The sequence below is a fragment of the Azolla caroliniana genome, unplaced genomic scaffold (genome assembly GCF_043228905.1).
Source record: "Azolla caroliniana isolate FFs.n. ecotype wild unplaced genomic scaffold, voAzoCaro1.0.p SCAF_17, whole genome shotgun sequence".
Lineage (NCBI taxonomy): Eukaryota > Viridiplantae > Streptophyta > Polypodiopsida > Salviniales > Salviniaceae > Azolla > Azolla caroliniana.
In genome coordinates this window covers 968,507-981,313 of record NW_028230452.1, presented here as the reverse complement: position 1 = coordinate 981,313, position 12,807 = coordinate 968,507, and the positions used below count along the sequence as shown (strand labels likewise).

At 35.6% G+C, this 12,807-nt stretch overlaps 2 protein-coding genes across 2 annotated transcripts; one reads left to right on the top strand and one right to left on the bottom strand.

Annotated features, from left to right (window-relative positions):
- Positions 1-851: 851 nt before the first annotated feature.
- On the top strand, positions 852-4,951 carry LOC147852642 (short-chain dehydrogenase TIC 32 B, chloroplastic-like). Its single transcript, XM_087333065.1, has 8 exons — positions 852-1,162; positions 2,423-2,654; positions 2,844-2,923; positions 3,094-3,247; positions 3,334-3,412; positions 3,503-3,587; positions 4,146-4,192; positions 4,639-4,951. The coding sequence occupies exons 1-8, from the start codon at positions 1,048-1,050 to the stop codon at positions 4,810-4,812; spliced, it is 966 nt and encodes a 321-aa protein (XP_087189191.1). The 5' UTR covers positions 852-1,047; the 3' UTR covers positions 4,813-4,951.
- An 819-nt stretch (positions 4,952-5,770) lies between these two features.
- On the bottom strand, positions 5,771-11,683 carry LOC147852641 (CBS domain-containing protein CBSCBSPB3-like). The gene is made up of 14 exons (XM_087333042.1): positions 11,466-11,683; positions 10,517-10,685; positions 10,293-10,425; positions 9,553-9,723; positions 9,367-9,445; positions 9,109-9,225; positions 8,950-9,016; positions 8,732-8,837; positions 8,488-8,546; positions 8,207-8,316; positions 7,605-7,735; positions 6,950-7,020; positions 6,736-6,825; positions 5,771-6,136 (listed from the first exon to the last, which is right to left on the bottom strand). The coding sequence occupies exons 1-14, from the start codon at positions 11,609-11,611 to the stop codon at positions 5,912-5,914; spliced, it is 1,674 nt and encodes a 557-aa protein (XP_087189168.1). The 5' UTR covers positions 11,612-11,683; the 3' UTR covers positions 5,771-5,911.
- Positions 11,684-12,807: the final 1,124 nt, after the last annotated feature.

Below are 12,807 nucleotides of genomic sequence, written 5' to 3'. Positions count from 1 at the left end.
AGGCCTATAATATATATGCATGCACATATACATCTTTATACATTGGCATTGGGACGACCTTATTTAAGAAGCCACTTGTGTTGGACAAGCCACTTGTGTTGAGCATTCTTATCTTTGGTAGAGGAAACCCACTTGTAATGGTTTTTAGGGTCACATTAGGTCATGTTGCTAGCCTTCCAAGAACTATATCGTCATTTCCTACGCCCACTCAATTGATTCCAATTGAAACAAAGAGGAGAGAACCATGTGGGTAAAGAAAACTTGAATATCATTGAGCATTAATGCGAGTGACAAGGGCCTTTTAGTGAAGAGAATTGAGAACGACAATACATGAACCTCAACCATTGTCATGTCTAGTGGATCGAGTGTTCAAATCCGAGTTGAAATGGAGATGGAGACAACGGTGATCCTCGCGTGGCTACAGACTGTAGCCTACAGTAAATCTCAGACTCAAAAACAGAGAGAGGACTAGTACTAAGAGACGATGGCGATAGACTTTGTGAATGTCGGTGTTGAGCATTAATGTGATAACACTCCAAATTGGTCAAGCCTCCTACGAGTACCCACCCACCCCCCAATTCCAATTATGTTATGTAACAAAAGAGAGGTGGGGAAACCGAAGTAAATTGATCAATTACACATTTATGGCATATGATGGATGATTCCAATTTCCACACATCGTATATGTACATAATAAACAAACAGACAAAATAAATAAATAAATAAATAAATAAACAAGCAAATAAATATATAAATAAATAAACACACACACACAGACACACACACACACACACATATGTATATATATTATATTGTGTTGCCTTACAAGTTACCACCTCCCCAACGCACGCCTTGAGAAATTCAATATTTTTGCATGCTCCTTTTAGCTTCATGTTGATGCTTCTGCGGTCTCTGGATTAGGGTTTGGTTCTAGGGTTTCTGCCGTTCCCATTCTCAGGTCCTTCCTATTTTCACAACGTAGTATTGTCTAAAGGACTAGTGTTGCCTTCTCCTTTTTGGCCTTCTGTATATTCATATAAACAGGCTATGGTAGGTTGGTTCCTGAGGAAGCAGACAATGCAGCCAAGGTTTGGCTTTCACTCCACCGCTGAAGAAGTCACACAAGGCATCGATGGTTCTGAACTCACGGCCATTGTCACTGGTGAGTTCTCACAGTCTTTGTCTATTCTATTCTTTTGCTGTGTTTTTCTTCTTCTTTTTAATCGTTCTTATCGCTAATGATCTAGTTATAAATGTTTTATTTATATTGAAGCAAATGAGCATAAATAAACCATTTTCGTAGAAATATTGTATTGGTACGCTTAAAAAATCACTCTAAATAGAACCATTTTATGGGTATAGTGCGCTCGATATGGATGAAAATCACCGTGAAGGAAAAATTAGTATTGATTTATTGTGTAAATGGATGATCTCGTTGTAGGTATATGGAAGCAAAAGTGTATAAATGAACAGTTGCTGCACATATATTGCACGCCTTTCCTGACTGGGAAATCACTGTAAAAGAAACGAGTTTGTATATTTATTGTGCAGGGATGATTTTATTGTAGATATGCTGTCTATATGTATGCAAAATGAGTTAAATGAACCATTTCTGTTAGATTTAATATTTCTACATCCCTGGAAAATGTTTTGTAGATACATTGTGTATGTGGATGTATTATAATTCAAGGAAGCATTTTCTGAGATATATTATGCAAGACATTATGAAGGAAACTTTTTAATGGTAGTTATATTGTGTACATGAATGTAAGGATATCATTATTGAAGATATGCATTGAAAAACACAGTGGATGAAACGTATTCATAGATATATTATGCATATGTAGATACAAAATAGTGTAAAAGAAACATTTGTATAGATATATTCTATTTGTACGTGGATAAATCAGTTTAAAGGAAAGGTTCTGTATAGATGTATTGTGTTTATACATGGATATAAAAAATCATAAAGGAAGTATTTTTGTAGATATATATGTGCATCGTTGAAAACAAAAGTGTAAAAGAAATGTTTTTATTGTGCTCGTGGATGGGTATTCATAAGGCAATCATCATATATATCTGAATATTTGATATTGATGGACATATGAACTCAAGGTCGTCCTATACATAATGTCTGAACTGTATTTATTAATATCATACCTATAGTGCATCGTGCTCAAGGTTTGTAGCTAATGCCTTTCTTATGCTGTGAAAATTGTAAAATGTACCCCTTTCCCATTTTCACGTGGTGCACGTAGCATATATTGCTAATTGGTACTTTAATTATTAAGTAGATTTGATTTATTGACATTGTCAGGGAAAGCAGAAAGGGCTCTTTTTGTTGAAATATTTATGCCAGAATAGAATGCTCCAATTATGGTCTATTTATAAGGTCTCTGAAAATCAATAAAAAACATTTTAGGTGGTGCCAGTGGTATTGGTGAGGAGACATCTCGGATATTGGCATTAAGAGGAGTGCACGTCATTATAGCTGCTAGGAACTTAGAAGCAGCAGAAATAGTGAAAAAAAAGATTTGCAATGATCAACCTGATGCCAAAATTGATACGCTAAACTTGGATCTTAGTTCTTTGGCATCAGTGCAATCTTTTGTAAAGAGTTTTAAAGACATGAATAAGCCGCTAAACATCCTGATGTATGTATTTTAAAATTCATTTTTAAATGTTTTGGTTCCCTTTTTACACTTCTAAAGAATTTTAAAGACGTAAATAAGTCGCTAAACATCCTGATGTATGTATTTTAAAGTTCATTTTTAAATGTTTTGGTTCCCTTTTTACACTTTGAAAGATATGAACCAATTTATTGAATGAAATATGGTGAACAGAAACAATGCAGGTGTGATGTACTGCCCATTTGCATTGTCACAGGATGGTATAGAAATGCAGTTTGCGACGAACCATGTCGGTAATTAATCTTTTCTTCCCTTGTTCCTTTATAATTGGTTATACTGAAGCTAATTAAGTGGAGTTCAGGATAAAGTGCTGCGATTAAGTTTATAAAACTGATACTTGTCTGATATTATGCAAGTTAAAAAGTGATGTAATGCCTGAGATCTACGTGTGAATGGTTTACAGGGCATTTCTTACTAACAAAATTGCTTCTTGACATCATGAAAGAAAGTGCTGTCAAATCCAAAATTAAAGGGAGAATAGTTATTTTAACATCCTGTTATCACAAGTATGGATACCGTGAAGGGATTCGTGTGGATAGAATAAGTGCCAAGGAAGGGTAAACAAGAATAAACATACCACATTAAGTTATTTTATTTGCATGTTTTTATGACAAATAATAAGAACAATATTCTAAATTTGTAGGTATGCTCCTCTGAAAGCATATGGTCAATCCAAGTTAGCAAACATACTTCACTGCCATGAATTGGCAAGAAGGCTGAAGGTTTCAATTTACAATCTAAAAATTCCCATTCTTTTATGTTCTGGAGGTAGCCGAAAGGGAGTCCTTAACAGATAAAACTACGTATTGCAGGAGGAGGAGGCACTAGTTACTGTGAATAGTGTTCATCCGGGTTACATCTTCACAAATCTTCAAAAACACGTGTTACTGTTTGCCTGTAAGTGGAAAAGGAAAAGGAAATTATAGTGATGTCTATGAAAGGCCAGATGACCTATGAAATCAAAGAAGTTGCCTCCAGGTGATCAGTGGAATTCACTTGGACACGGGTGAATAAAGCATGGCTTGCAATCTACCACTATATGACAACTCCAAATGAGAAAATAACTTCGGATTGAAGTCTGTACATACATAGGATTTCTAATGGCATCAACTTTTTGTGCATGAATAACTGCCTTTTTAAAACAGTTGAAAGAGACAACTAATGTGTATCAATTAATTGATACAATCCACTATATCACGGGTTAACATTGCATCTTGTTGGCATGATAGGTCCACAGAATAACCAATAAAAGAGAAAAGGGTGCAAAATTATGAGCTTCTATTATCTAAGTGACATATAGTAATATTGGTGTTTCCTCGCAAACAAAATTCTACAAATTCTCACTGCATTGTGCACTTTGCTAGAGGGGGCATCTTCCCCACAGAGGAAAAATGCAAAGCTTTTTCTTGTTTTGAGTAATCATTATTTACCTTCATAACTTTATGTTTGGTGTAGATATATGGAGGGTGGTATTCTTCTACCTATGGAAAAGCATACCTCAGGTGCTGCTCTCTTCTGATTTAGTTATCATTTGTGTCTACTCTTGTGGAATTGAATCACGAGGCAATCACATTTAATGGGTGCTTGATTGCTACTCATAACAATTTATTGAGTGGACAAGTTGAAATCTCAATCTAACGCCTATAATTAGGCTTTCGTTTTCTTGCTTAAAAGAATGCATGCTAAAATAAATTAAAAATTTAAGCCTCGCATATCATATGGCTAGCACGAAATGGGAGAAATTTTACTGGCTAGCACTTTTGAAATTCCTAATACTCATGAAACTTTAAATGTGCTCAATAAGACACCGCAAAGAAATATACTTAAAAATAAAAACTTCGTGAGACAATTTAGTATTTTTTTTATGGTTCAAGTGATGCCACAAAAATCTGACTATGAGATGGCTTCTAAAATGCATCTTTTTTTCTCTTTAAAATATCGTGTCTAGGGAGCTGCCACAACTTGCTATGCTGCACTTCATCCTGATTTTGAAGGAGTAAGTGGTAAATACTTATCAGACTGCAGAGAGGATAGCCCTATTGAGTTGGCTACAGACCCCAAGCTAGCCAAAGACTTGTGGGAATTGAGTGAGAAGATGGTCTCTCGCTTTTCATGTATTTGATAAGAACATTTTAAATCAATAATGTTTCGTTTTGGCTTGTCAAAGAAACATTCTTTTTGTACTTCGATGGATCTACAGTTAAAAAAAGTGTGTACTTTGTTTGGTTTGGTTTCCATAATGCCTTGCTGCCCTTGTTCGATTAGTGTCAAATTCAACCTTTTACATGACCGCCCAAAACAATGATTATTTTGTTCTTCCATGGAGCATAGATCCATTGTAAGTGAAGGAATGAAAGCTTTGTCTCTAAGGTATAACACTATAAGAAGAGATCTCTAGAAGTCATTGTATTCTTTGCACGTCTTCCATTGGCATGGGTTTAAAGAAACGTTGGTCATTGTCATTAATTAGAACCTTGATATTGACTGGCATACATACACAATCAACCATATCCATTCTTGTAATCAATGGACTTGCCTATTCCCCCACTATGTGCCAGAAGAGGATGTAACCTGTTTATATAGTAGGAAATTATGATACAACTATATATTTTGTAGGACTTATGAAATGTGCTGGTTTTTTCAAAACATAAATTAATTCCCTCCCATGTGTGGAAATTATCATGAATAACTCAAATGGGGAGTTATGATATGCTGATGTAAAAATAGAAGATGTTTGCACTCATATTTGTAATGACTGTCCTACTGTAAACTAAATGAACAAATTTTTCCTTGGGGCTTTCTCACTAGGACAAGCACACTTTAAAACCTCATATCTTCCTAAATGTGAGATTGCATTCTAGAATGTCGCATGTCTTTGAGATGACAAACCAAAACAAATATAACTAAATTAGTACAACTTCCAAGGTACTAGAGAATCTCATTACCTAAGCGTTTCATATTCTGAACTTAGATGACTGAAACTTCTGCCTTGAAAGATCTTTCATATTCAAGATGGAGAGAACTTCATATTACAGCAAGTAGTGAGGTGTAGAGATGATGGGAAGAATATACGACGATGCTACAAAAAGAGAGAGCAGATCTTCTTCAAAGATGAGAACATAACATACATACATGCATAAAAATGCAATCAACCACCACGAGGGTTTTATGATGAGAAGATTTACAATAGGTGGTGTGAAATTGCATAAAACACAGAAGGATCAAGGGGTGGCTTTTTTGAGGTATGTAAGAACGCTTATACCAAGAACAACTGCAGCCCCAGTGACAGCTACAGTATAGGCTGTAGAACTCCAATTTTGTTGTCTTCTCCCATTCTTGCCCTCAAGAGATATGGTGGGTTGATTCAAAACAGGGTTCTTAGAAGATGATATATCATCACCATAGTCATCATGAGCAGGACCAGATTCTACATGCAACTTCAAAACCTGGACACATGAAATGATTCAATGTTTCAGGTACGCAAAAATTAATGCATACTTGACAAATTGTGTGGTTCACAAAAACTAAAATATGTGGGTTCACACATACTTTGTAACACATATGTGGGGTCCATACATAAATTGTAACACATATGTGGGTTTCACATATCATAAATATGTGGTTCAGGTTAGAAAGAATTCGACCTCAAGTAATGCACTAAATGGTGTAGCCCTCAATGTCTCTTCACCGTTCTTATCTTTATCCTTTATCCTTTGTCCTTAGGCCATTTCTTTTCCTTTTGGGTTTTTGATAGATGAGAGGATTTAGATCCAGATGCTATATAGGATACAATAGAGGTATATACGATGTTCTGTCTAGTTTGTGGAAGAGAGAAATCTAAACCCAAATTTTTTACACCATACTTTGGAGGTGTACACTATGTCGTGATGTACAAACCCTAAAAATCCTAAAATTCAATATTAATGATCTATAAACTCATAAACTTTTATTTAGTGTTGCATAATACATCCTTAATCCCACTCATACACGCATGTTATAACCCTATCCGCATACACCTTCATGACATGAACCAGATTGTATTTACCTTCCATCCCAGTAGCTTGGCATGATTCACTGCAGCAACAAGGTCACTATCTGTGGAAATAATTACACGATCACCTTCCTCATCTTGATACTGCAGAAAACAATAAAGAAAAATATTGATATATACTGATACTTGTGATATGGATCACATAGTATGTTATAAATCAGAATTGTAGACAGTATTAAATTAGATCTCAAAGAGATATCTAAATTACCAATATATGTGGAGCTTCTTTTCCAACTCGTTGTGTGACAGCATTGAGGAGCTCCGCTAGACTTTCAGTTCCTATGTCATGTTTCCAGAATGCAAAGATGACTTTAGCACAAAATAGGTCATGGGCATACAGTAATTTTACATATTATTTACATACATATATGAATATACATGCAGACTTTTATGTAAACACATGTACACATATATACATGTGTGTTAAGGGCATAGCCTTAAGGACAACGGTGAAGGGTAATCTTAATGGATCTAAGTGTATGTATGATCAACAGGAAACGAGATACCCTAAGACTTGGGACAACACTTAAGGACTTGGGACACGTGGTGGTGTAGAATATTAAGGAGTTAAGCTGTATAAAGAACTAGTGACCTCCTTCTATACCGCATCTTAGAGAAACTGCTGAGGGAAAGCTCTCATATTTTGAATCTGTCATTGACTGACTTCCAAGGTACAATATAAGGCCATAATCAATGGTATGCAAGGCCAATGGGGTTTTGTATTTGTCTCTTTGTCCTTTGGTCATGGGTGATTAGTGTGGTTAAGCAACTATATAGCATTCTTTTTCTTTTATTATTTAATTAACATTGTTCAAATATGGATATATTCCATGAAGATGGGAAAACAGGGCACACATCCTTACCACAGGTGAATCGGTGAACTCGACCTTTAGGATCCTCAAGTTTGTATGCAAAAGAAGTTCCAAAGCCTGTTGTACGAGATTTTATGAGGTCTGGTCCAAACTCAGCTGGGGATCTTGGTACAGAATTCTCACTGAAATTTCATTATGTTTAAACTAATTATTAGAGAAATGAAATCCTACGGATTTTTAATAGTTTTAACTCGGGTAAAATATAGTGATAAGAAGCATAACAAAGTCAATAATGAACTCATGGATTTTACTTTGGATCAAAAGGAGTCTCTAAGATGTAGCCCCTATAGGAAGTTGGGAAATTTTGTGAGAAGAATTCTTGAAAATAAATGGTTTAATTCAAATTTATTTTAATATAAAAACACCAAACATGTGTACCTATGTGTCGATCGTTCTATCAGTTGATCATTCAGTTGCTTGAAAGTGAATGGTTAAGTTCAAATTTATTTTGATATGAAAAGACCAAACATGTGTACCTATGTATCTATCAGTCTATCCATCCATTGATCGATTAATTATCTATCCATCCATCTACCTATGTATGTATCTCTCTAACCATCTATTGATCTATCTATTTATATGTAGATTCTAACCTGTGTGCTTCCTCTGCATCTTCATGAAGTTCTAGAGCAAGAGCTGAATCCCAAAATTTTTGCATCATTGTATTTGTCACATCAGAGTTCCCTCCATTGTTGCTTCCCAACTACATAGATAGAGAAAAGGTTCAAACCGCCTTCAATAAAACCATGTACCAAACTGTCTCTCTCTCGCTCTCACACACACACACACACATGCACCCTTCCAAAGGGATTCTTAGAAAAAGCAACAAAATAACCATTATACATAAAAAAGCATTTGGCATCTATTTCGTTACCATTGCAAATGCTGCATTCATGAGATAGAGCACATCCAAACAAGCTACAACGACTCCATCTATAGCAAAAATAATAATCAAAGAAAAAAGTCAGGCTTCCTAATTCTCTTCCAATGAATTTTCGTTCCATAAATGCCCTAATTACCTTTAAGTAACTTCTTATAACTGCCCTAACTCAAATCATGAGGGAATTCTTTATAAATGAAAAACTTTCTACAGAAACATAAGACTTGACTCCCACAACCTCGATCAAGCACGGGAAGATGAAGAAATTTCCCATCATGCATGATATGAAGAGCATCCACAATTGCAGTATCAACAGTAGCACACTCAGGATTTGGGGTCATTACCTACATCCCATATCCAAAAAAATTGTTACTGTTTCACCTCAATAGATTTCATCACAGATTTACAACAATGCCTAGAAAACAATGTAATGAATTTGATGCCACCTCAACCTACTTTTTCAATAGGTGTAGTATCAATTGGAAGATTTTGAGCTATTACTCTCGTCAGTATATCCTTTGGCCTATTATTGTAAAAGAACACCACATCATGTGAAAAACGTAATCTACAGAATGTTATGATTCATCGGTGAAGCAAAGGATTAAGAGAAGTTACGTCAAGATTCCTTTGGGTTTATTGTTGCTTATGGTGATTATCACGGCATTGACTTGAAGTTCTTGCATTTTTTTTGTAGCTTCATAGACTGACGCCGAGGGAAGCATGGTAGCCACTCTAGAAAACCAGAAGTTAATGTATCAACATATCACGAAGAGAAAACAAAAGCTATTTCTTTATTACATTTAGATAAATCTAAGTTTTCCTATTGATCAAGTCTTTCACTAGGCAGATGGTACATTTTACTATTCTTTTTACTTGGAATTTTCTTGAATTATTGACTCAAGGGGCGGCCGAAACAGTTTCTCACGAAGCACATCCACAATAGTCAATGGTGCTGAATGGAGCCAAAAAGAAGAGATCAAAGTTAGAAGGAAAAAAAGCACCTCCTATATATACATTTAAAATAACACCTTGGAAATGAAAGAGATATTTCATATATACCTGAAATGACGTTACCATATTGAACCTCTACACCTTGAACTGCAGCAGCAATGGCATCCCCCTTTTCTGCCACCTTCTCCAGTCTGACAATGGCATCATAAAGACATTTGGTAATGTCTAAGAGGGCTGTAACCTCACCATTTTCCACCACCGGCAGATGCCGAAACTTGCCTGAAAATAACCACCATTATTTTAATTTGAAAAATGGTGATTCGATCCTAGGATTGCACAATCCTAGACATCGTGGAATCAACCTAATAAGCATGAATTAACTCATGGATGTCAGTTGTAAAAAGTCTTGATGATCTTCTTATTCTCTCTACCAAACAATATGGAGGTGATCCATACATTAGTAGTGTATATACCGAAATGGATGATAAGATAAAAGTGCACATAGGTAAATACCTCTTTACTAATAATCAAAAGCCTTACGTCTGTATTACAACATAGTAATCTAGATTGTGATCTGACAATGGCATGCAATCGTTAATGCCCCCACTCTAAACAACTTTTCTCTTACTAATGTAATTGCTCATAGCATTCATAATATCACACTTCAACAGCTTTTAGAACGATAAGAATCAGATTTTAACTGAAACCACTTTTTTCAAACAAGTACCCAATACAAATCTCAAGATACTTTTTTTATTTCCTCATGAGTCATAAAACATGCAAAAATGCTACTGCATATCCATCTCAAATATTTGCATCATTAATTATTAAAAGTAAGACACCTTTACCTTGAACCATCTTTTGTAATGCTTCCACAGCTGATGAGTCACTAGGTACAAACATTGGATTTCTTGTCATCACTACAGAAACTGGGGTTTCCTCAGGCTTCAACCCTTCGGCAATGACCCTAGTTGCCACATCCTACAAAAATTTGAAAAAATAGGTTTAAAATAATGTTATGATATACTCATATGAAAAAAGACAAGCTTTAATCATTGCAAAGGATTCTCACATTGTTTGTAAGGATGCCAGATAATAATGCACTTGAATCGGTAAGAAGAACAGCATTGGTTCTACGCGTTGCCATCCGTCGACAAGCCTCTGATACCATAGTGGTTTCTGGGATTGTCAAAGCCTTTGACAGCCTCAGTTGTTTTACACTTCTCTCACTTGATCCAGGCCTATTAAACAAGGTCAAAGTTGGCTTGATCATCTGTATGCACGTGTATGTGTACAAGTACGGTATGTGGTATGTGTAATATGTAATGCATAATATGTATATGTATAGGTATATGTATATATGTATATATGTATAATGTATATGAACAGTGTTGTTATGCATATAAAAGATATAAACCTAGCCACACTTTTGGGCGTTATGTATGATGGATGGTCTGAGTTATAACGAAAGAATGCTAACTAGCCGGATTATTTGATGCAAGCATTTGGTTTTTTACATTTTCAGCATTATGCACTCATATTATATAGAGCTCAAGAATTGAATTTTGATTTTACCTTGGACAGATCGAAATTATTTAACTTTTTGTACATATAAGGGGTCATCGTAAAAAGCCAAGAGCCAAGGAGCAATTTTAAAGCTGACAAGCAGGTAAAACACGAACACATAGAAATACGCATACACATACAGAAGAGTTTGAGGACTCATTATCCCTCCTTTCTTTGTGGATTAAAATGATGTTCTTTTCTAATATAAGACGACGTAGTAGATGACTGAAATCTCCTAAGAACCATTAATATACAATGAAACTGATCCGAAAGAAGGGGAAATTGAGGTTATTTATAAGGGAAATCCCTACACACGAAATGTTATATAATGAGTTAGAATGGGAAATAATGAAACTAATGGCAAGGGCACAGGTCGATCCTCTCGCTTATGATATTATGTATGCATATACGAGTGTGTATCTGCTTATGTGTGTGTATGTGTATACTGAACTTACGATCGAGGTTTGCGTCCAGATATACTACTGTTTGATTGAGAATCGATGGAGAATCGTCTTCTATTGAGTGAAGGTTCTCTCTTGAGGGATGCAGGATTTGTACGCCTCGGCGAATTCGTTGCAGTACCATTGCCATTACTACTCATTCTGAGTCTAGAGAGAGAGAGAGAGAGAGAGAGAGAGAGAGAACCACAAGCCAGCAGGAAGATAAACAATGAGAGGGAGGGGAGACAGAGAGTGGATTAATTAATGGTGGCTACACACGTTCTTTTTTACAATCAAATTAACTACCCAATGATGAGAGGAAGAATGGAGTTTGAGTTCCCTCTGCTTTTCGTATATGTATGTATGTATGTACAACATACATACATTATACATTATATGTGTAAGTGATGTATCTCTCTCCTCTGTCGTTTCCAGAAATTACCAAAATACCCCTTGGCATTTACCTCAACTTTTGCCTTTCCATCTTTTCATTTTACCCCACCCCTCTTCTCAGTCTCTCTCTCTCTCTCTCTCTCTCTCTCTCCCCATATATGTATGTATCATGTATGTATGTATGTACTATGTATGTGTGTGGATGTATGTATGTATGTACGTATGTATGTGTATTTTTAGGTACATATGTATGTACCTAAAAACTCCGCTCCGGTGTTTTCCCGTGGCCTAACAAGTTCCTGATGGGTTCCCGAACGTGTTTGCCCAATATTCTGAGAAACAATCACATTTTTTATGGCTGCAGAAACAGACAATTTGGTTATTGTTGGAGTTACCTTACGATCCTCTTTGTTTGGGGCTGAGCTTTGATGTTTTTTAGCCCATTCATCATCGCTCATATATCCTTTTCCATCTTTTCCCCCGCTTTGTTACCACTATGAATCATTCAATTGTTAAGGTTTAAATGAAAACTCATCATTATCATTCTATTATTGTACTGTGTGTTTTTTAGTGGCATCGCATGGGCAATGGAGATTGAAATATGTGTCCTTCACTTATTATTGGCCCACTTACCTAATCATTCGATAAGAATAACATTGTTTGAGTAACATTTCTCTCCTAATATTTGGTATTGGTGCCACTAAACTAAAACAACTTTCAATACAAAGGAGGGGAAATAGAGGAGAAATGGGGGGCATTTTTTCATCCGATGCGTGAATCCAACTTGGGATGGTTTTTTATCCAAAAAAAGTGATTCCAATATACATACTTGCTTTTCCCTTTACATATATATTTCCTTTTGATATTGTAGGTCAAATAACTAGTCAACTTTTGCGTGTATACCTTTAAAATGCTTTCTTCAAGTTCAAGTCTTTACCTTCGACAAATATTGCGAATCTCTTAT